The 23143-nt window shown below is 48.0% G+C and overlaps 1 protein-coding gene across 2 annotated transcripts in view; it reads left to right on the plus strand.

Moving 5' to 3' along the window:
* PLCG1 (phospholipase C gamma 1) overlaps positions 1–23143 on the plus strand; it is a 775517-nt gene that overhangs the window by 492270 nt on the left and 260104 nt on the right. For both annotated transcript variants that reach the window (XM_069243788.1, XM_069243789.1), the window contains exons 20-21: positions 578–655; positions 804–907. In XM_069243788.1, the coding sequence (XP_069099889.1) occupies positions 578–655; positions 804–907 (182 nt within the window). The remainder of the gene's footprint in view (positions 1–577; positions 656–803; positions 908–23143) is intronic.

Here is a 23143-nt window from a genome sequence, read left to right on the forward strand (position 1 = left end):
AACACTATTCGTTCAACTTCTAGCCAGTGTCCTGGAGAGAATTTCTTGGGTCACTTATTTGAGGGTTCAGATTACCACCATTGTTTTCTACAACATGGCTTCCAGACATTCTTGGGCACAGTGGCTTAGCAAGCATATCCAGTTCGCAAATACCAGCAAAAGTATTGGGCCCCTCCATCACTTACTGGGTAATAAAAAATAATTGCCATATTTTCCTTAATTTCTGGGGCCTTCCTGGCATTGTACCTGCTGCGCTAATGAAAGCGAAGGCCCTTTTTAGGTAGTGGTTGTTGGCAGATGTTGTTTCTTCATATTGAAAGTCGTAGAGGTGCTGCTCACAGGATTTCTTTCAATATGTTAGTTTTTCCACATATAAGATACAGTGTAGCTCCTTGATATTTATGAGCAGTATAACGGGTGCATTAACACATTATGCTGTTTCTTTTATGTTTTAGTGCTGTCTGCACTTGCTGCTTTGTTTCAGCCTTCTGCATTACAGTAGTATATAGATAAGACCAGGCTGTGGAGTTGCTTTTTATGCTCTCATAACGTTTAATTTCCTTTTTTGGTTCTGTAGGAGCCGGACTATGGAGCTCTCTATGAAGGAAGGAATCCTGGTTTCTACGTGGAGGCGAACCCCATGCCGACCTTTAAGGTAGGAGCCATGTTATGTTAATGTATAAAGTACAGGATGCTTCTTTATGCCCATACCAATCTCTGTCAGTGATTCACGGAGTGGCTGTGATGTATCAGATCTCCATGTTACTGAGCTTGTGGTTTAACACACAACATTTCTTCTACAGTGTTCTGTGAAAGCCCTGTTTGATTACAAGGCCCAGAGGGAAGATGAGCTGACATTTACCAAGAATGCCATCATCCAAAATGTTGAGAAGCAAGAAGGAGGCTGGTAAGTTGTTTGCTTATGCAAACATATTGCAAATTGCCCTTTTTCAGAGCATGGTGAGGTGAGACCCCAGAGAGACCTGAAGACCAAAGTAATGGAAAAATGAGTAGAGATTGGGCTCATCACGAGAATAGAGGTTCACTGTTTGGGAGTGAGTCTAGATTAGGTGAGTAGAGAGAGACATAGTAGTTAGTTGGAAATGGGACAAACACTGCAGCAGAGGATCATGAGATTACACATTATACAGCTTTTCTGTCTAATGGAGGGCGTTAAGGGAACCAATCTGTTACGGGTATGTTATTGATGAACCTCTGTTGTATATTAGTGAGTACAGTAAGTCTCCTATACAACAAGAAGTATCATCCTTGGAGGGGGAGGAGCAATTGGCAGAATGAAGGAACAGCATATGACATGTCAGTATCTTCTCTTGAGGAAACTGAAGCTACAAAGAGTATCTTCTCTTAACAACCATGAAGTGGATATATCCCCCAAGTTAGGGTAACGCCTAGTACAACTTTCAGTCAACAGAGAAATGAGAGTGTTCCCAAAGTTAAGCCAAGTATATTTGAATATTAATAATGACTAGGTAGGGATCACATTTACCCCTGATGAAGGTCTTTGACCCATAAGCACACTCAGTGTGGCCAAAACATTTTGGCACCAGATAGGAGATGTACTAACCATTGACCTCAAGGGCATCCTGCATTTTCTTTTTAACCTTACCTAGACTACCCATTTAATAAAGAGATATCACTCAGGTGTAACCCTGAGATACTTTTATCAGTATGGATCCCTGCATCTACCCAGTCAGTATTTTTATTACCTTCCTCAACATTTAAGTAGAGTCCATTCTGGTGGTACTTATCTACCAGCATATGGGAATGACACAAAAGTGCATGAGTTTCCTTATCTATAATCTTTGAAATCTGTGAGTGAAGAGTGAATAACGGTTTAATAGTCATTCGGATTACTTTGCTGCATTTTGTGTGATGTTGATAGGAAGGGTGTGCAATAGTGTTATTTCCTCTCATTATCCCCTTTGTGATAGTAGGGCCCTTTACCCTCCCCTTGTTTGTATTACTAAAAAGAATAGTAACTTCCCGTTGTTACATCTTGCTGGCAAATTTTTAACAAGTTGCCAGTTTTGTGTGTCACAATCCTGTAAACAGAGTATGCTCATCTTTCATTGGGAAGTCAAATGTGTGGCAGATCATAGTGTTTTCCGTAACACTATCTCAATGGCATTTTATAGAAAGGGTTATAGATTTGACCCTTGCAGCCCCCTGATATTCCTCCCCCTCTACCCTCACTGTACTTCACATTCGGTGGAATGTGTGGCTGCAGATAAAGATGCAGTGCATCATCCTGCGATCTAGTGATTTGCTTGGAGTGTTGCAACTTGTTTCTCTTCGAGGTGTGATTTCAAGTCACAGGATCGAGTGGCTTCTCCTTCTCAGTGATACTGCGCATGGGCATCGAGTTCTTTGTTAGATTGTTTTTTCTCTGCCATCATGTTCAGATGTGTTTCTGCTCACTCCATATTCACTCAAATTGTTTCGAGACTCTTAGTCTGTCTTTACTTTCCATCAAAGGTGTTGTAAGTCGATCGCATTTCTTTGTCATCATCTCCATTGAGTTGGGTTAAATCTTGACCACGTACCCTTTGGGTTAGGCCTTAACCCGGTCCCATGCCTATCTCCACATGGCACGAAAGAATATGAGACCCTGATGGAACAGGCACCATTTAGATTCTGTCCTTGGTGCCATGCCAAATTTACATAAGGATCACAATCATGTGTGTAACCTCTGCCATTCCCCAGACCCCAACGAGGCCACCTGCGACGCGTGCCGATCGTTTCAGTCCAAGAAAACACTTCAGGACCAAAGAACTTGCAGGCTGGAAATGGCACACTTGACGCAAGACAACACACCAGATATTTTAAGGGATGAACATGCACAGGAGGAGCCAGAGCAAGAAGGGGAATTCTCAGTGTAAGACTCTGACTCAGACCTACAATTCGACATTGAGAGCCAGGACATCACTTCAACACAAGTCGTGAGTAAAAAAGCTGCCCCTTCTTCTTAAATAAAGACAGTAAAGAAGCCCACAAAAGAGGTCACTGGACCACCACTGCCCTCGGGCCATGGTCGTTCATGGAAGCTTGATTCGGCTGCCCCGCCCTCGGGCTCAGCTTTTCAACCGAAAACATCCAAGGCTTCAGAACCAAAGACTTCAGGACAGACTACTTTGTTGCCCACAACTTCGGCACCAAGCAAGAGTACAACATCCGTCCCTTCGGGATCAAAAAGTTTGCAGCGACACAAAATGTTGGTGCGGAAAACAGCTGATTCTGACCATTCTTCGGCTTCACTGTCTCCAATTGAACCAATTTTCGAAACTATGGATGCTAAGCAGTGCAAAATTCAGATTGAAAAAGACATACCCAGAATTGTGGCGTCTCCCACCATTGCCGTAAAGAAGAAGCTTTCATTTGAGGAGGATCCTGACACCTTACCTCCTCCTAAAAAGCCACATAAGGAAAAGGCTTCTATTTCTGCTGCAGCAGCCCCTCCACCAGCTTTGCTGCCACCTCCTCAGTCTCCACCTCCTCTTTCGCCTCCACCTCACTCACCCAACTCTCAAGTTGCTGGAGATTACACACTGTTACGTTCATCTGTATATGTAGGGAAGATCTATGGGAAGTTCCACAAGACCCTGACCCGTGGGATACTAATGATATGGATCCTATTATAGATACAGACCCAGATCTCTATCCTGCCTGCCCCTCCCCTCCAGAGGACACCACTGGGTATCAGCAAGTAATAGCTGGGGCTGCTGCCTATCACAATGTGTAATTACATAAGGATGCAATAGAGGAAGACTTTGTATTTGATACCCTTGCCACAACACACATGGACATACAGTTTCTCTCTGTGTTGCAAGGGATGTTTCGTCATCACCAAGACATTTTCGAAGAGCCTGTGCACCATGGGTAGATAAAAAATATAAGGTAGCTCCATCTGACCCAATCTACTTCCAGTCACAAGTCCCACCAGATTCCATTGTCCACTAAAGCAGCCAGGAAAAGAATAAATAGCCAGGCTACTGGAGATTCTCTTCCTCCAGAGAAAATATTTTTAAAAACTGATGCAGCAGGAAAAAGGGTTGCTGCACAGGCAGCCATTCATTGGCGTATTGCTAATTACCAGGCACTGCTTTCAAGATATGATAGGGTACACTGAGATGAAATGGAAGACTTTATTCAACACCTCCCAGGAGAACACTGTAAACGTGCACAGCAAATTTGGATCCCATATTGACTTCAGCCTCGGAAAACTAAAAAAAGACACCATCACGGCTGAAGCTATGGGTGCTTTACAAAATCAACCAAACAGGTTCCCCCCCCCCATGTATAAGGGTGGCTACAAAGCGTCCACATCCTCTGATCATTCCAACACACAGCTGCGTCAAGCCTCTTCTGCCTAATCTAGAGGTTTTTTCAGAGGAGCTGTAAGGAAATGCCTCCTTGGCATGGTTACCCCCTGTATTTTTGCCTTTGCTGATGCTATGTTTTGAATTGAAAGTGTGCTGAGGCCTGCTAACCAGGCCCCAGCACCAGTGTTCTTTCCCTAAACCTGTACTTTTGTATCCACAATTGGCACACCCTGGCATCCAGATAAGTCCCTTGTAAATGGTACCCCTGGTACCAAGGGCCCTGATGCCAAGGAATGTCTCTAAGGGCTGCAGCATATCTTATGCCACCCTGGAGACCCCTCACTCAGCACAGACACCCTGCTTGCCAGCTTGTGTGTGCTGGTGAGAACAAAACGAGTAAGTCGACATGGCACTCCCCTCAGGGTGCCATGCCAGCCTCTCACTGCCTATGCAGGTATAGATAAGTCACCCCTCTAGCAGGCCTTACAGCCCTAAGGCAAGGTGCACTATACCATAGGTGAGGGCACCAGTGCATGAGCACTGTGCCCCTACAGTGTCTAAGCAATACCTTAGACATTGTAAGTGCAGGATAGCCATAAGAGTATATGGTCTGGGAGTCTGTTTTACACGAACTCCACAGCACCATAATGGCTACACTGAAAACTGGGAAGTTTGGTATCAAACTTCTCAGCACAATAAATGCACACTGATGCCAGTGTACATTTTATTGTGAAATACACCCCAGAGGGCATCTTAGAGATGCCCCCTGAAAACATACCCGACTTCCAGTGTGGGCTGACTATTGTTGCCAGCCTGCCACACACCAGACATGTTGCTGGCCACATGGGGAGAGTGCCTTTGTCACTCTGTGGCTAGTAACAAAGCCTGTACTGGATGGAGGTGCTTCTCACCTCCCCCTGCAGGAGCTGTAACACCTGGCGGTGAGCCTCAAAGGCTCACCCCCTTTGTTACAGCGCCACAGGGCTTTCCAGCTAGTGGAGATGCCCGCCCCCTCCGGCCGCGGCCCCACTTTTGGCGGCAAGGCCGGAGGAGATAATGAGAAAAGCAAGGAAGAGTCACTGGCCAGTCAGGACAACCTCTAAGGTGTCCTGAGCTGAGGTGACTCTGACTTTTAGAAATCCTCCATCTTGCAGATGGAGGGATCCCCCCAATAGGATTAGGGATGTGACCCCCTCCCCACCGGGAGGAGGCACAAAGAGGGTGTAGCCACCCTCAGGGCTAGTAGCCATTGGCTACTAACCCCCCCCAGACCTAAATACCCCCCTAAATTGAGTATCTAGGGGCCCCAAGAACCTAGCAAGATAGATTCCTGCAACCTGAAGACGAAGAAGGACTGCTGACCTGAAAGCCCTGCAGAGAAGACTGAGACACCAACTGCTTTGGCCCCAGCCCTACCGGCCTGTCTCCCCGCTTCAAGAAAAACTGCTACAGCGACGCCTCCCCCACGGTCCAGCGACCTCTGAAGCCTCAGAGGACTACCCTGCATCTAAAAGGACCAAGAACTCCAGAGGACAGCGGCCCTGTTCCACAAAGACTGCAACTTTGCAACAAAGAAGCAACTTTTAAAGACCACATGTAGGAAGTTGGCTCTGTATGTGCTATTTCAAAGTAAGGAATAGCATGCACAGAGTCCAAGGGTTCCCCTTAGAGGTAAAATAGTGGTAAAAAGAGATAATACTAATGCTCTATTTTGTGGTAGGGTGGTCGAGCAGTAGGCTTATCCAAGGAGTAGTGTTAAGCATTTGTTGTACATACACATAGACAATAAATGAGGTACACACACTCAGAGACAAATCCAGCCAATAGGTTTTGTTATAGAAAAATATCTTTTCTTAGTTTATTTTAAGAACCACAGGTTCAAATTTAACATGTAATATCTTGTTTGAAAGGTATTGCAGGTAAGTACATTAGGAACTTTGAATCATTTCAATTGCATGTATACTTTTCAAGTTATTGACAGATAGCTACTTTAAAAGTGGACACTTAGTGCAATTTTCACAGTTCCTGGGGGAGGTAAGTTTTTGTTAGTTGTACCAGGTAAGTAAGACACTTACAGGGTTCAGTTCTTGGTCCAAGGTAGCCCACCGTTGGGGGTTCAGAGCAACCCCAAAGTCACCACACCAGCAGCTCAGGGCCGGTCAGGTGCAGAGTTCAAAGTGGTGCCCAAAACGCGTAGGCTAGAATGGAGAGAAGGGGGTGCCCCGGTTCCGGTCTGCTTGCAGGTAAGTACCCGCGTCTTCGGAGGGCAGACCAGGGGGGTTTTGTAGGGCACCGGGGGGGACACAAGCCCACACAGAAATGTCACCCTCAGCAGCGCGGGGCGGCCGGGTGCAGTGTAGAAACAAGCGTTGGGTTCGCAATGTTAGTCTATGAGAGATCTCGGGATCTCTTCAGCGCTGCAGGCAGGCAAGGGGGGGGTTCCTCGGGGAAACCTCCACTTGGGCAAGGGAGAGGGACTCCTGGGGGTCACTTCTCCAGTGAAAGTTCGGTCCTTCAGGTCCTGGGGGCTGCGGGTGCAGGGTCTCTCCCAGGCGTCGGGACTTAGGATTCAAAGAGTCGCGGTCAGGGGAAGCCTCGGGATTCCCTCTGCAGGCGGCGCTGTGGGGGCTCAGGGGGGACAGGTTTTGGTACTCACAGTCTTAGAGTAGTCCTGGGGTCCCTCCTGAGGTGTTGGATCTCCACCAGCCGAGTCGGGGTCGCCGGGTGCAGTGTTGCAAGTCTCACGCTTCTTGCGGGGAGCTTGCAGGGTTCTTTCAAAGCTGCTGGAAACAAAGTTGCAGCCTTTCTTGGAGCAGGTCCGCTGTCCTCGGGAGTTTCTTGTCTTTTCGAAGCAGGGGCAGTCCTCAGAGGATGTCGAGGTCGCTGGTCCCTTTGGAAGGCGTCGCTGGAGCAGGATCTTTGGAAGGCAGGAGACAGGCCGGTGAATTGCTGGAGCCAAGGCAGTTGTCGTCTTCTGGTCTTCCTCTGCAGGGGTTTTCAGCTAGGCAGTCCTTCTTCTTGTAGTTGCAGGAATCTAATTTTCTAGGGTTCAGGGTAGCCCTTAAATACTAAATTTAAGGGCGTGTTTAGGTCTGGGGGGTTAGTAGCCAATGGCTACTAGCCCTGAGGGTGGGTACACCCTCTTTGTGCCTCCTCCCAAGGGGAGGGGGTCACAATCCTAACCCTATTGGGGGAATCCTCCATCTGCAAGATGGAGGATTTCTAAAAGTTAGAGTCACTTCAGCTCAGGACACCTTAGGGGCTGTCCTGACTGGCCAGTGACTCCTCCTTGTTGCTTTCTTTGTTCCCTCCAGCCTTGCCGCCAAAAGTGGGGGCCGTGGCCGGAGGGGGCGGGCAACTCCACTAAGCTGGAGTGCCCTGCTGGGCTGTGACAAAGGGGTGAGCCTTTGAGGCTCACCGCCAGGTGTTACAGCTCCTGCCTGGGGGAGGTGTTAGCATCTCCACCCAGTGCAGGCTTTGTTACTGGCCTCAGAGTGACAAAGGCACTCTCCACATGGGGCCAGCAACATGTCTCTAGTGTGGCAGGCTGCTGGAACTAGTCAGCCTACACAGACAGTCGGTTAAGTTTCAGGGGGCACCTCTAAGGTGCCCTCTGTGGTGTATTTTACAATAAAATGTACACTGGCATCAGTGTGCATTTATTGTGCTGAGAAGTTTGATACCAAACTTCCCAGTTTTCAGTGTAGCCATTATGGTGCTGTGGAGTTCGTGTTTGACAGACTCCCAGACCATATACTCTTATGGCTACCCTGCACTTACAATGTCTAAGGTTTTGTTTAGACACTGTAGGGGTACCATGCTCATGCACTGGTACCCTCACCTATGGTATAGTGCACCCTGCCTTAGGGCTGTAAGGCCTGCTAGAGGGGTGTCTTACCTATACTGCATAGGCAGTGAGAGGCTGGCATGGCACCCTGAGGGGAGTGCCATGTCGACTTACTCGTTTTGTTCTCACTAGCACACACAAGCTGGCAAGCAGTGTGTCTGTGCTGAGTGAGAGGGCTCCAGGGTGGCATAAGACATGCTGAAGCCCTTAGAGACCTTCCTTGGCATCAGGGCCCTTGGTACTAGAAGTACCAGTTACAAGGGACTTATCTGGATGCCAGGGTCTGCCAATTGTGGATACAAAAGTACAGGTTAGGGAAAGAACACTGGTGCTGGGGCCTGGTTAGCAGGCCTCAGCACACTTTCAATTGTAAACATAGCATCAGCAAAGGCAAAAAGTCAGGGGGCAACCATGCCAAGGAGGCATTTCCTTACACAACCCCCCCCCAAACGAAAGAGGATGAGACTAACCTTTCCCAAGAGAGTCTTCATTTTCTAAGTGGAAGAACCTGGAAAGGCCATCTGCATTGGCATGGGCAGTCCCAGGTCTGTGTTCCACTATAAAGTCCATTCCCTGTAGGGAGATGGACCACCTCAACAGTTTAGGATTTTCACCTTTCATTTGCATCAGCCATTTGAGAGGTCTGTGGTCAGTTTGAACTAGGAAGTGAGTCCCAAAGAGGTATGGTCTCAGCTTCTTCAGGGACCAAACCACAGCAAAGGCCTCCCTCTCAATGGCACTCCAACGCTGCTCCCTGGGGAGTAACCTCCTGCTAATGAAAGCAACAGGCTGGTCAAGGCCATCATCATTTGTTTGGGACAAAACTGCCCCTATCCCATGTTCAGAGGCATCAGTCTGCACAATGAACTGCTTAGAATAATCTGGAGCTTTTAGAACTGGTGCTGAGCACATTGCTTGTTTCAGGGTGTCAAAGGCCTGTTGGCATTCCACAGTCCAGTTCACTTTCTTGGGCATTTTCTTGGAGGTGAGTTCAGTGAGGGCTGTCACAATGGATCCATATCCCTTCACAAACCTCCTGTAATACCCAGTCAAGCCAAGGAATGCCCTGACTTGAGTCTGGGTTTTTGGAGCTACCCAGTCCAGAATCGTCTGGATCTTGGGTTGGAGTGGCTGAACTTGGCCTCCACCTACAAGGTGGCCCAAGTAAACCACAGTTCCCTGCCCTATCTGGCATTTGGATGCCTTGATAGAGAGGCCTGCAGATTGCAGAGCCTTCAAAACCTTCTTCAGGTGGACCAGGTGATCCTGCCAGGTGGAGCTAAAGACAGCAATATCATCAAGATAAGCTGTGCTAAAGGACTCCAAGCCAGCAAGGACTTGATTCACCAACCTTTGGAAGGTGGCAGGGGCATTCTTTAAACCAAAGGGCATAACAGTAAACTGATAATGCCCATCAGGTGTGGAGAATGCTGTTTTCTCTTTTGCTCCAGGTGCCATTTTTATTTGCCAGTACCCTGCTGTCAAGTCAAAGGTACTTAAGAATTTGGCAGCACCTAATTTATCTATGAGCTCATCAGCTCTGGGAATTGGATGAGCATCTGTCTTGGTGACAGAATTGAGCCCTCTGTAATCCACACAAAACCTCATCTCTTTCTTTCCATCTTTGGTGTGAGGTTTGGGGACTAAGACCACTGGGCTAGCCCAGGGGCTGTCAGAGTGCTCAATTACTCCCAATTCCAGCATCTTGTGGACTTCCACCTTGATGCTTTCCTTAACATGGTCAGACTGTCTAAAGATTTTGTTTTTGACAGGCATGCTGTCTCCTGTGTCCACATCATGGGTACACAGGTGTGTCTGACCAGGGGTTAAGGAGAAGAGTTCAGGAAACTGTTGTAGGACTCTCCTACAATCAGCTTGCTGTTGGCCAGAGAGGGTGTCTGAGTAGATCACTCCATCTACTGTGCCATCTTTTGGGTCTGATGATAGAAGATCAGGGAGAGGTTCACTCTCTGCCTCCTGATCCTCATCTGTTACCATCAACAGATTCACATCAGCCCTGTCATGGAAGAGCTTAAGGCGGTTCACATGGATCACCCTCTTGGGGCTCCTGCTTGTGCCCAGGTCCACCAGGTAGGTGACCTGACTCTTCCTTTCTAGTACTGGGTAAGGGCCACTCCATTTGTCCTGGAGTGCCCTGGGAGCCACAGGCTCCAGAACCCAGACTTTCTGTCCTGGTTGGAACTCAACCAGTGCAGCCTTTTGGTCATACCAAAACTTCTGGAGCTGTTGGCTGGCCTCAAGGTTTTTGGTTGCCTTTTCCATGTACTCTGCCATTCTAGAGCGAAGGCCAAGTACATAGTCCACTATGTCTTGCTTAGGCTCATGGAGAGGTCTCTCCCAGCCTTCTTTAACAAGAGCAAGTGGTCCCCTTACAGGATGACCAAACAGAAGTTCAAAGGGTGAGAATCCTACTCCCTTCTGTGGCACCTCTCTGTAAGCGAAAAGCAGACATGGCAAGAGGACATCCCATCTCCTTTTGAGTTTTTCTGGGAGCCCCATGATCATGCCTTTTAATGTCTTGTTGAATCTCTCAACTAAGCCATTAGTTTGTGGATGGTAGGGTGTAGTGAATTTATAAGTCACTCCACACTCATTCCACATGTGCTTTAGGTATGCTGACATGAAGTTGGTACCTCTGTCAGACACCACCTCCTTAGGGAAACCCACTCTGGTAAAAATACCAATGAGGGCCTTGGCTACTGCAGGGGCAGTAGTCGACCTAAGGGGAATAGCTTCAGGATACCTGGTAGCATGATCCACTACTACCAGGATATACATATTTCCTGAGGCTGTGGGAGGTTCTAGTGGACCAACTATGTCCACACCCACTCTTTCAAAGGGAACCCCCACCACTGGAAGTGGAATGAGGGGGGCCTTTGGATGCCCACCTGTCTTACCACTGGCTTGACAGGTGGGGCAGGAGAGGCAAAACTCCTTAACCATGTTGGACATATTGGGCCAGTAGAAGTGGTTGACTAGCCTCTCCCACGTCTTGGTTTGTCCCAAATGTCCAGCAAGGGGAATGTCATGGGCCAATGTTAGGATGAACTCTCTGAACAGCTGAGGCACTACCACTCTCCTAGTGGCACCAGGTTTGGGGTCTCTGGCCTCAGTGTATAGGAGTCCATCTTCCCAATAGACCCTATGTGTTCCATTTTTCTTGCCTTTGGACTCTTCAGCAGCTTGCTGCCTAAGGCCTTCAAGAGAGGGACAGGTTTCTTGTCCCTTACACAGCTCCTCCCTTGAGGGTCCCCCTGGGCCTAAGAGCTCAACCTGATAAGGTTCAAGCTCCAAAGGCTCAGTTCCCTCAGAGGACAGAACTTCTTCCTGAGAAGAGAGGTTCCCTTTCTTTGGCTGTGTTGCAGTTGGTTTCCCAACTGACTTTCCTTTCCTCTTGGTAGGGTGGGCCATTCTTCCAGACTCCAGCTCTACTTGTTCACCCTGTGCCTTGCATTGTGCTCTTGTTTTCACACACACCAGTTCAGGGATACCCAGCATTGCTGCATGGGTTTTTAGTTCTACCCCAGCCCATGCTGAGGACTCCAGGTCATTTCCAAGCAGACAGTCCACTGGGATATTTGAGGAGACCACCACCTGTTTCAGGCCATTGACCCCTCCCCATTCTAAAGTAACCATTGCCATGGGATGTACTTTTCTCTGATTGTCAGCGTTGGTGACTGTGTAAGTTTTTCCAGTCAGGTATTGGCCAGGGGAAACCAGTTTCTCTGTCACCATGGTGACACTGGCACCTGTATCCCTCAGGCCCTCTATTCTAGTCCCATTAATTAAGAGTTGCTGTCTGTATTTTTGCATGTTAGGCGGCCAGACAGCTAGTGTGGCTAAATCCACCCCACCCTCAGAAACTAGAGTAGCTTCAGTGTGGACCCTGATTTGCTCTGGGCACACTGTTGATCCCACTTGGAGACTAGCCATACCAGTGTTACCTGGATGGGAGTTTGGAGTGGAACCTTTCTTGGGACAGGCCTTGTCTCCAGTTTGGTGTCCATGCTGTTTACAGCTATGACACCAGGCCTTTTTGGGATCAAAGTTTTTACCCTTGTACCCATTGTTTTGTGAAGAGGCTCTGGGCCCACCCTCCTGTGCAGGTTTTTGGGGGCCTGTAGAAGACTCTTTACTATTTTTAGTTTTGGTTGTCTCATCACCCTTCCCCTGGGGAGTCTTTGTGACCCCTTTCTTTTGGTCACCCCCTGTTGAAGTCTTGGACACCCTTGTCTTGACCCAATGGTCCGCCTTCTTTCCCAATTCTTGGGGAGAAATTGGTCCTAGGTCTACCAGATGCTGATGCAGTTTATCATTGAAACAATTACTCAATAGGTGTTCTTTCACAAATAAATTGTACAGCCCATCATAATTACTTACACCACTGCCTTGAATCCAACCATCTAGTGTTTTCACTGAGTAGTCTACAAAGTCAACCCAGGTCTGGCTCGAGGATTTTTGAGCCCCCCTGAATCTAATCCTATACTCCTCAGTGGAGAATCCAAAGCCCTCAATCAGGGTACCCTTCATGAGGTCATAAGATTCTGCATCTTTTCCAGAGAGTGTGAGGCGTCTATCCCTACACTTTCCTGTGAACATTTCCCAAAGGAGAGCACCCCAGTGAGATCTGTTCACTTTTCTGGTTACACAAGCCCTCTCAAAAGCTGTGAACCATTTGGTGATGTCATCACCATCTTCATATTTAGTTACAATCCCTTTAGGGATTTTCAACATGTCAGGAGAATCTCTGACCCTATTTATGTTGCTGCCACCATTGATGGGTCCTAGGCCCATCTCTTGTCTTTCCCTCTCTATGGCTAGGATCTGCCTTTCCAAAGCCAATCTTTTGGCCATCCTGGCTAACTGGATGTCCTCTTCACTGGAGTTATCCTCAGTGATTTCAGAGGTGTTGGTCTCTCCTGTGAGGGAACCAGCATCTCTGACTATTATTTTTGGAGTCAGGGTTTGAGGGACCCTGTTCTCCCTAGATAGGACTGGTAGGGGGGAATTTTCCTCCAAGTCACTATCCTCTTCCTCTGAGTTGCCACCCTCAGAGGGGTTGGCCTTTTCAAACTCTGCCAAAAGCTCCTGGAGCTGTATTTTGGTAGGTTTGGGGCCCATTGTTATTTTCTTTATTTTACAGAGTGACCTTAGCTCCCTCATCTTAAGATGGAGGTAAGGTGTGGTGTCGAGTTCCACCACAGTCACATCTGTGCTAGACATTTTGCTTCTAAAAGTTGGAATACTTTTTAAGAATCTACAACTGGTTCTAGAATCTAATTCAAACTTTTACAAACTTTTAAACTCTAAAAGAAATGCTAAACAGGATCTAACACAAGGCCCTAGCAGGTCTTTTAAGAATTTAGAAAACTTTACAAATTGCAAAAATCAATTTCTAATGACAATTTTGGAATTTGTCGTGTGATCAGGTATTGGCTGAGTAGTCCAGCAAATGCAAAGTCTTGTACCCCACCGCTGATCCACCAATGTAGGAAGTTGGCTCTGTATGTGCTATTTCAAAGTAAGGAATAGCATGCACAGAGTCCAAGGGTTCCCCTTAGAGGTAAAATAGTGGTAAAAAGAGATAATACTAATGCTCTATTTTGTGGTAGGGTGGTCGAGCAGTAGGCTTATCCAAGGAGTAGTGTTAAGCATTTGTTGTACATACACATAGACAATAAATGAGGTACACACACTCAGAGACAAATCCAGCCAATAGGTTTTGTTATAGAAAAATATCTTTTCTTAGTTTATTTTAAGAATCACAGGTTCAAATTTAACATGTAATATCTTGTTTGAAAGGTATTGCAGGTAAGTACATTAGGAACTTTGAATCATTTCAATTGCATGTATACTTTTCAAGTTATTGACAGATAGCTACTTTAAAAGTGGACACTTAGTGCAATTTTCACAGTTCCTGGGGGAGGTAAGTTTTTGTTAGTTGTACCAGGTAAGTAAGACACTTACAGGGTTCAGTTCTTGGTCCAAGGTAGCCCACCGTTGGGGGTTCAGAGCAACCCCAAAGTCACCACACCAGCAGCTCAGGGCCGGTCAGGTGCAGAGTTCAAAGTGGTGCCCAAAACGCATAGGCTAGAATGGAGAGAAGGGGGTGCCCCGGTTCCGGTCTGCTTGCAGGTAAGTACCCGCGTCTTCGGAGGGCAGACCAGGGGGGTTTTGTAGGGCACCGGGGGGGACACAAGCCCACACAGAAATTTCACCCTCAGCAGCGCGGGGGCGGCCGGGTGCAGTGTAGAAACAAGCGTCGGGTTCGCAATGTTAGTCTATGAGAGATCTCGGGATCTCTTCAGCGCTGCAGGCAGGCAAGGGGGGGGTTCCTCGGGGAAACCTCCACTTGGGCAAGGGAGAGGGACTCCTGGGGGTCACTTCTCCAGTGAAAGTTCGGTCCTTCAGGTCCTGGGGGCTGCGGGTGCAGGGTCTCTCCCAGGCGTCGGGACTTAGGATTCAAAGAGTCGCGGTCAGGGGAAGCCTCGGGATTCCCTCTGCAGGCGGCGCTGTGGGGGCTCAGGGGGGACAGGTTTTGGTACTCTCAGTCTTAGAGTAGTCCTGGGGTCCCTCCTGAGGTGTTGGATCTCCACCAGCCGAGTCGGGGTCGCCGGGTGCAGTGTTGCAAGTCTCACGCTTCTTGCGGGGAGCTTGCAGGGTTCTTTCAAAGCTGCTGGAAACAAAGTTGCAGCCTTTCTTGGAGCAGGTCCGCTGTCCTCGGGAGTTTCTTGTCTTTTCGAAGCAGGGGCAGTCCTCAGAGGATGTCGAGGTCGCTGGTCCCTTTGGAAGGCGTCGCTGGAGCAGGATCTTTGGAAGGCAGGAGACAGGCCGGTGAGTTTCTGGAGCCAAGGCAGTTGTCGTCTTCTGGTCTTCCTCTGCAGGGGTTTTCAGCTAGGCAGTCCTTCTTCTTGTAGTTGCAGGAATCTAATTTTCTAGGGTTCAGGGTAGCCCTTAAATACTAAATTTAAGGGCGTGTTTAGGTCTGGGGGGTTAGTAGCCAATGGCTACTAGCCCTGAGGGTGGGTACACCCTCTTTGTGCCTCCTCCCAAGGGGAGGGGGTCACAATCCTAACCCTATTGGGGGAATCCTCCATCTGCAAGATGGAGGATTTCTAAAAGTTAGAGTCACTTCAGCTCAGGACACCTTAGGGGCTGTCCTGACTGGCCAGTGACTCCTCCTTGTTGCTTTCTTTGTTCCCTCCAGCCTTGCCGCCAAAAGTGGGGGCCGTGGCCGGAGGGGGCGGGCAACTCCACTAAGCTGGAGTGCCCTGCTGGGCTGTGACAAAGGGGTGAGCCTTTGAGGCTCACCGCCAGGTGTTACAGCTCCTGCCTGGGGGAGGTGTTAGCATCTCCACCCAGTGCAGGCTTTGTTACTGGCCTCAGAGTGACAAAGGCACTCTCCCCATGGGGCCAGCAACATGTCTCTAGTGTGGCAGGCTGCTGGAACTAGTCAGCCTACACAGACAGTCGGTTAAGTTTCAGGGGGCACCTCTAAGGTGCCCTCTGTGGTGTATTTTACAATAAAATGTACACTGGCATCAGTGTGCATTTATTGTGCTGAGAAGTTTGATACCAAACTTCCCAGTTTTCAGTGTAGCCATTATGGTGCTGTGGAGTTCGTGTTTGACAGACTCCCAGACCATATACTCTTATGGCTACCCTGCACTTACAATGTCTAAGGTTTTGTTTAGACACTGTAGGGGTACCATGCTCATGCACTGGTACCCTCACCTATGGTATAGTGCACCCTGCCTTAGGGCTGTAAGGCCTGCTAGAGGGGTGTCTTACCTATACTGCATAGGCAGTGAGAGGCTGGCATGGCACCCTGAGGGGAGTGCCATGTCGACTTACTCGTTTTGTCCTCACTAGCACACACAAGCTGGCAAGCAGTGTGTCTGTGCTGAGTGAGAGGGCTCCAGGGTGGCATAAGACATGCTGCAGCCCTTAGAGACCTTCTTTGGCATCAGGGCCCTTGGTACTAGAAGTACCAGTTACAAGGGACTTATCTGGATGCCAGGGTCTGCCAATTGTGGATACAAAAGTACAGGTTAGGGAAAGAACACTGGTGCTGGGGCCTGGTTAGCAGGCCTCAGCACACTTTCAATTGTAAACATAGCATCAGCAAAGGCAAAAAGTCAGGGGGCAACCATGCCAAGGAGGCATTTCCTTACACCACACATTTCCCACCGGAAGCGTGAGACTTTCCACTCTGCACCTGACGCCCCCCGGCTCGACCTGCGGAGAAACAACACTACAGGGAGGACTCCCCGGTGACTGGAATCCAGAGGCTCCCCCTGGCCTGCGCATGCCTGCCTCTAAGAACCCGACGCCTGGTAAAGACACTGCACCCGCAGCCCCCAGGACCTAAAGGACCCGACCTCCAGTGCAGAAGCGACCCCCAGGTGGCCCTCTCCCTTGCCCAGGTGGTGGCTACCCCGAGGAGCCCCCCCCCCCCTTGCCTGCCTGCTTCGCTGAAGAGACCCCTGGGTCTCCCATTGAACTCCATTGCAAACCTGACGCCTGTTTGCACTCTGCCCCCGTGCTGCTGAGGGTGTACTTTTTGTGCTGACTTGTGCCCCCCCCCCCTCCCCCCCCCCCCCCCCCCCCCTGGTGCCCTAAAAAAAAAACATGGTCTGCCCTCCGAAGACGCGGGTACCTACCTGCTGGCAGACTCGAACCGGGGCACCCCCTTCTCCATTGAAGCCGATGTGTTTTGTGTACCACTTTGACCTCTGCACCTGACCGGCCCTGAGCTGCTGGTGTGGTAACTTTGGGGTTGTCCTGAACCCCCAGCGGTGGGCTACCTTGGACCCAACTTTGAACCCTGAAGGTGGTTTACTTACCTGCAAAACTAACAAACACTTACCTCCCCCAGGAACTGTTGAAATTTGCACTGTCTAGTTTTAAAATAGCTTATTGCCATTTTTGTGAAAACTGTACAAGCTATTTTTCGGATTCAAAGTTCCTAAAATACCTAAGTGAAATACCTTTCATTTGAAGTATTGATTGTAAATCTTGAACCTGTGGTTCTTAAAATAAACTAAAAAAATATATTTTTCTATACAAAAACCTATTGGCCTGGAATTGTCTCTGAGTGTGTGTTCCTCATTTATTGCCTGTGTGTGTACAACAAATGCTTAACACTACCCTCTGATAAGCCTACTGCTCGACCACACTACCACAAAATAGAGCATTAAAATGATCTCTTTTTGCCACTATCTTACCTCTAAGGGGAACCCTTGGACTCTGTGCATGCTATTTCTTACTTTGAAATAGTGCATGCAGAGCCAACTTCCTACACTCACGTTTCAAGGCACTTTGGATGCTGGGCCTCCACCTAAGAAAGTCTCTAAGGAGAAGGAAAAGACTAAAGAACAACCTCTGCCTTCACCACCACATTCTCCTTTACTTCCTTCTAACCCACCACCTACATATTCCACACAATTCTCTCTCTCTCTCCAAAAACATCATCAGTATCACCTCATAGGGATGACTTAAGTGATGTTCAACAGGATGTAGACACATGAGATCTCTATGATTCTGATCCCATTTTATCTAATGACCTGGATTTATATCCAGCAAGGCCATCTCCCCCTGAAGATACCACTGCTTATAATCAAGTGATAGCTAGGGCAGCTGTGTATCACAATGTACAAATACATACAGATCCAGTTGAAGAGGACTTCTTGTTTAATACTCTTAACAAGTACACACAGAGTCCCAATGTCTCCCTATGCTTCCAGGCATGGTTAGACATGCAGCTGACATATTCAAAGAACCCGTCAAGGCACGGATCATCACACCTAGGGCTGATAAAAAGAAAACATACAGAGCTACACCCTCTGATCCAACGTTCATCAAAACACAGTTGCTGCCTGACTCCATAGTAGTAAGTATGTTTAGTCAATTTACAAGAGATGCTCCTCCCCCAGACACAGAGGGTAAGAAATTAAACGCTGTGGACAAAAGATGGGCTGCTCAGGCTGCTAATCACTGGAGAATTGCAAATTCTCAGGCACTCCTGGCGAGGTACGATAGAGCCCACTGGGGTGAAATGGAAGAGTTATTGCAATATCTTCAAAGGGACCATCAAAAGAGAGGGCAGGAAATATCAGCAGAGGGACAGGCTATTTCAAACGGGGCAATCAGATGTGCTGCTGATGTAGCTGATGCAGCAGTAAGGGGGGGGGGGGTAAACACTAGCATAGTAATAAGGAGACATGCATAGTTAAGGTGTTCAGGTTTTAAACCTGATATACAGCAAGCTTATTAAACATGCCTTTTGATAAAGAGCATTTTTTTGGGCCAGAGGTGGATACCACCATAGAGAAACTTAATAAAGACTCTGAAACAGCTAAGGCTATGGGTGCACTATATACCACACCCACTAGAGGCATTTTTGTAAGCGACAATTTAGAGGTGGTTTCAAACCATCAACTACAGAGCCATCCCCCTCGCAACAAAAACAGGGGTCACACTTCTACAATAGAGGTTCATTTAGAGGTTCATACAGAGGCTCAAACAACAGAGGAAGAGGTCAAACATCTGCCTCTAGAGGTTCCTCCACCTTAACAAAACAGTGACTTTTTACAAATCCCACAGCGCATACTCCTCCTGCAGACGGCTGCTAAAGTTTTATCTACAAAGGTACAACATCACCACAGATCTGTGGGTTCTATCAGTTATCCAACATGGCTGCTGTCTAGAACTCATTTCCACTCTACCAAGCATTCCTCCTTGTTTCCACAAACTCTCTCACTTCCATCTTAATCTGTAAAGAGGAGGTACAGTCCCTTCTTCTCAAAGGGGCTTTAGAACCAGTACCTAAATCCCAACAAGTGTTAGGATTATATTCACTTTTCTTCCACATACCCAAAAAGGATGGTTCATTAAGACCAATTTTAGATCTCATGCCTCTCAATCCATACATACCTTCAGAGCATTTCTACACGGTCACTGTAGGAAGTTGGCTCTGTATGTGCTATTTCAAAGTAAGGAATAGCATGCACAGAGTCCAAGGGTTCCCCTTAGAGGTAAAATAGTGGTAAAAATAGATAATACTAATGCTCTATTTTGTGGTAGTGTGGTCGAGCAGTAGGCTTATCCAAGGAGTAGTGTTAAGCATTTGTTGTACATACACATAGACAATAAATGAGGTACACACACTCAGAGACAAATCCAGCCAATAGGTTTTGTATAGAAAAATATATTTTCTTAGTTTATTTTAAGAACCACAGGTTCAAATTCTACATGTAATATCTCATTTGAAAGGTATTGCAGGTAAGTACTTTAGGAACTTTAAATCATAAAAATTGCATGTATACTTTTCAAGTTATTGACAAATAGCTGTTTTAAAAGTGGACACTTAGTGCAATTTTCACAGTTCCTGGGGGAGGTAAGTTTTTGTTAGGTTAACCAGGTAAGTAAGACACTTACAGGGCTTAGTTCTTGGTCCAAGGTAGCCCACCGTTGGGGGTTCAGAGCAACCCCAAAGTCACCACACCAGCAGCTCAGGGCCGGTCAGGTGCAGAGTTCAAAGTGGTGCCCAAAACACATAGGCTAGAATGGAGAGAAGGGGGTGCCCCGGTTCCGGTCTGCTTGCAGGTGAGTACCCGCGTCTTCGGAGGGCAGACCAGGGGGGTTTTGTAGGGCACCGGGGGGGACACAAGTCCATACAGAAATTTCACCCTCAGCGGCGCGGGGGCGGCCGGGTGCAGTGTAGAACAAGCGTCGGGTTCGCAATGTTAGTCTATGAGAGATCTCGGGATCTCTTCAGCGCTGCAGGCAGGCAAGGGGGGGGTTCCTCGGGGAAACCTCCACTTGGGCAAGGGAGAGGGACTCCTGGGGGTCACTTCTCCAGTGAAAGTCCGGTCCTTCAGGTCCTGGGGGCTGCGGGTGCAGGGTCTCTCCCAGGTGTCGGGACTTTAGGTTCAAAGAGTCGCGGTCAGGGGAAGCCTCGGGATTCCCTCTGCAGGCGGCGCTGTGGGGGCTCAGGGGGGACAGGTTTTGGTACTCACAGTATCAGAGTAGTCCTGGGGTCCCTCCTGAGGTGTTGGATCGCCACCAGCCGAGTCGGGGTCGCCGGGTGCAGTGTTGCAAGTCTCACGCTTCTTGCGGGGAGCTTGCAGGGTTCTTTTAAAGTTGCTGGAAACAAAGTTGCAGCTTTTCTTGGAGCAGGTCCGCTGTCCTCGGGAGTTTCTTGTCTTTTCGAAGCAGGGGCAGTCCTCAGAGGATGTCGAGGTCGCTGGTCCCTTCGGAAGGCGTCGCTGAAGCAGGATCTTTGGAAGGCAGGAGACAGGCCGGTGAGTTTCTGGAGCCAAGGCAGTTGTCGTCTTCTGGTCTTCCGCTGCAGGGGTTTTCAGCTGGGCAGTCCTTCTTCTTGTAGTTGCAGGAATCTAATTTTCTAGGGTTCAGGGTAGCCCTTAAATACTAAATTTAAGGGCGTGTTTAGGTCTGGGGGGTTAGTAGCCAATGGCTACTAGCCCTGAGGGTGGGTACACCCTCTTTGTGCCTCCTCCCAAGGGGAGGGGGTCACAATCCTAACCCTATTGGGGGAATCCTCCATCTGCAAGATGGAGGATTTCTAAAAGTTAGAGTCACTTCAGCTCAGGACACCTTAGGGGCTGTCCTGACTGGCCAGTGACCCCTCCTTGTTTTTCTCATTATTTTCTCCGGCCTTGCCGCCAAAAGTGGGGCCTGGCCGGAGGGGGCGGGCAACTCCACTAGCTGGAGTGTCCTGCTGGGTTGGCACAAAGGAGGTGAGCCTTTGAGGCTCACCGCCAGGTGTGACAATTCCTGCCTGGGGGAGGTGTTAGCATCTCCACCCAGTGCAGGCTTTGTTACTGGCCTCAGAGTGACAAAGGCACTCTCCCCATGGGGCCAGCAACATGTCTCGGTTTGTGGCAGGCTGCTAAAACTAGTCAGCCTACACAGATAGTCGGTTAAGTTTCAGGGGGCACCTCTAAGGTGCCCTCTGTGGTGTATTTTACAATAAAATGTACACTGGCATCAGTGTGCATTTATTGTGCTGAGAAGTTTGATACCAAACTTCCCAGTTTTCAGTGTAGCCATTATGGTGCTGTGGAGTTCGTGTTTGACAAACTCCCAGACCATATACTCTTATGGCTACCCTGCACTTACAATGTCTAAGGTTTTGCTTAGACACTGTAGGGGTACCATGCTCATGCACTGGTACCCTCACCTATGGTATAGTGCACCCTGCCTTAGGGCTGTAAGGCCTGCTAGAGGGGTGTCTTACCTATACTGCATAGGCAGTGAGAGGCTGGCATGGCACCCTGAGGGGAGTGCCATGTCGACTTACTCGTTTTGTCCTCACTAGCACACACAAGCTGGCAAGCAGTGTGTCTGTGCTGAGTGAGAGGTCTCCAGGGTGGCATAAGACATGCTGCAGCCCTTAGAGACCTTCCTTGGCATCAGGGCCCTTGGTACTAGAAGTACCAGTTACAAGGGACTTATCTGGATGCCAGGGTCTGCCAATTGTGGATACAAAAGTACAGGTTAGGGAAAGAACACTGGTGCTGGGGCCTGGTTAGCAGGCCTCAGCACACTTTCAATTGTAAACATAGCATCAGCAAAGGCAAAAAGTCAGGGGGCAACCATGCCAAGGAGGCATTTCCTTACAGTCACTCTGCAAGGTGTTATTCCTCTGTTACTGAAAGGGGTTATATGACAGCATTGGATCACAAAGATGCTTATTTCCATATTCCCATACATCCAGCACACTTCAAATATCTAAGATTTGTTGTTGCAGGAAAGCATTAACAAATCAAGGTACTACCATTCAGGGTAACATCCACCCCAAGAGTATTCACAAAATGCTTGGCAGTAGTAGTAGCAGCATTTTTTCAGAAGACAACACATACATGTTTTCCTATATCTAGATGGCTGGCTCATAAAAACCAATATCATTCAAACATGCCAGCAGCACACTCAGTACACAGTAAATCTTCTACACAATTTGGGGTTCAAAATAAATTACCTCAGAATCATACTTACACAATGAAGCTAGTGATGCAACTGTTGGGAATGATGGCTACCTATATAGCCATTGTTCTCCATGCAAGACTACACATGGGTCCACTGCAACAGTGCCTTCCTCCACAGTGGTCTCAGTCACAGGGTCATCTTCAGGATTTAGTGTTGTTGGACCGCCAGACTCACTGCTCTCTGCAATGATGGAATCCCACCGACTTTTTAAAAGGGCGGCCCTTTCAGGACGCTCACCTTAACAACCTCACTATACAGGGAAAACGGGCTCCCCTTCAACAGACTTATCACATCAGTTATTTGGAACTGCTAGCAGTCTTTCTAGCACTCAAAGCATTTCTTACACAAATCTCACACAAGGTAGTGTTAGTCCATACAGGCAGAGTGACAGCAATGCATTATCTGCAAAAACAGGGGGGGTCACTTATCTCAGTTGTCCCCTCTTGCTCAGACAATTTGGAAGTGTATTATTCACATTCAATTACTTGTAGAATATGTAGGAAGTTGGCTCTGTATGCACTATTTCAAAGTAAGGAATAGTATGCACAGAGTCCAAGGGTTCCCCTTAGAGGTAAGATAGTGGCAAGAAGAGATAATACTAATGCTCTATTTTGTGGTAGTGTGGTCGAGCAGTAGGCTTATCAAAGGAGTAGTGTTAAGCATTTGTTGTACATACACACAGGCAATAAATGAGGAACACACACTCAGAGACAAATCCAGCCAATAGGTTTTGTTATAGAAAAATATCTTTTCTTAGTTTATTTTAAGAACCACAGGTTCAAATTCTACATGTAATATCTCATTTGAAAGATATTGCAGGTAAGTACTTTAGGAACTTTGAATAATTACAGTAGCATATACTTTTCACATAAAACACAAATAGCTGTTTTAAAAGTGGACACAGTGCAATTTTCACAGTTCCTGG

This window comes from Pleurodeles waltl, chromosome 7 (assembly GCF_031143425.1).
Source record: "Pleurodeles waltl isolate 20211129_DDA chromosome 7, aPleWal1.hap1.20221129, whole genome shotgun sequence".
Lineage (NCBI taxonomy): Eukaryota > Metazoa > Chordata > Amphibia > Caudata > Salamandridae > Pleurodeles > Pleurodeles waltl.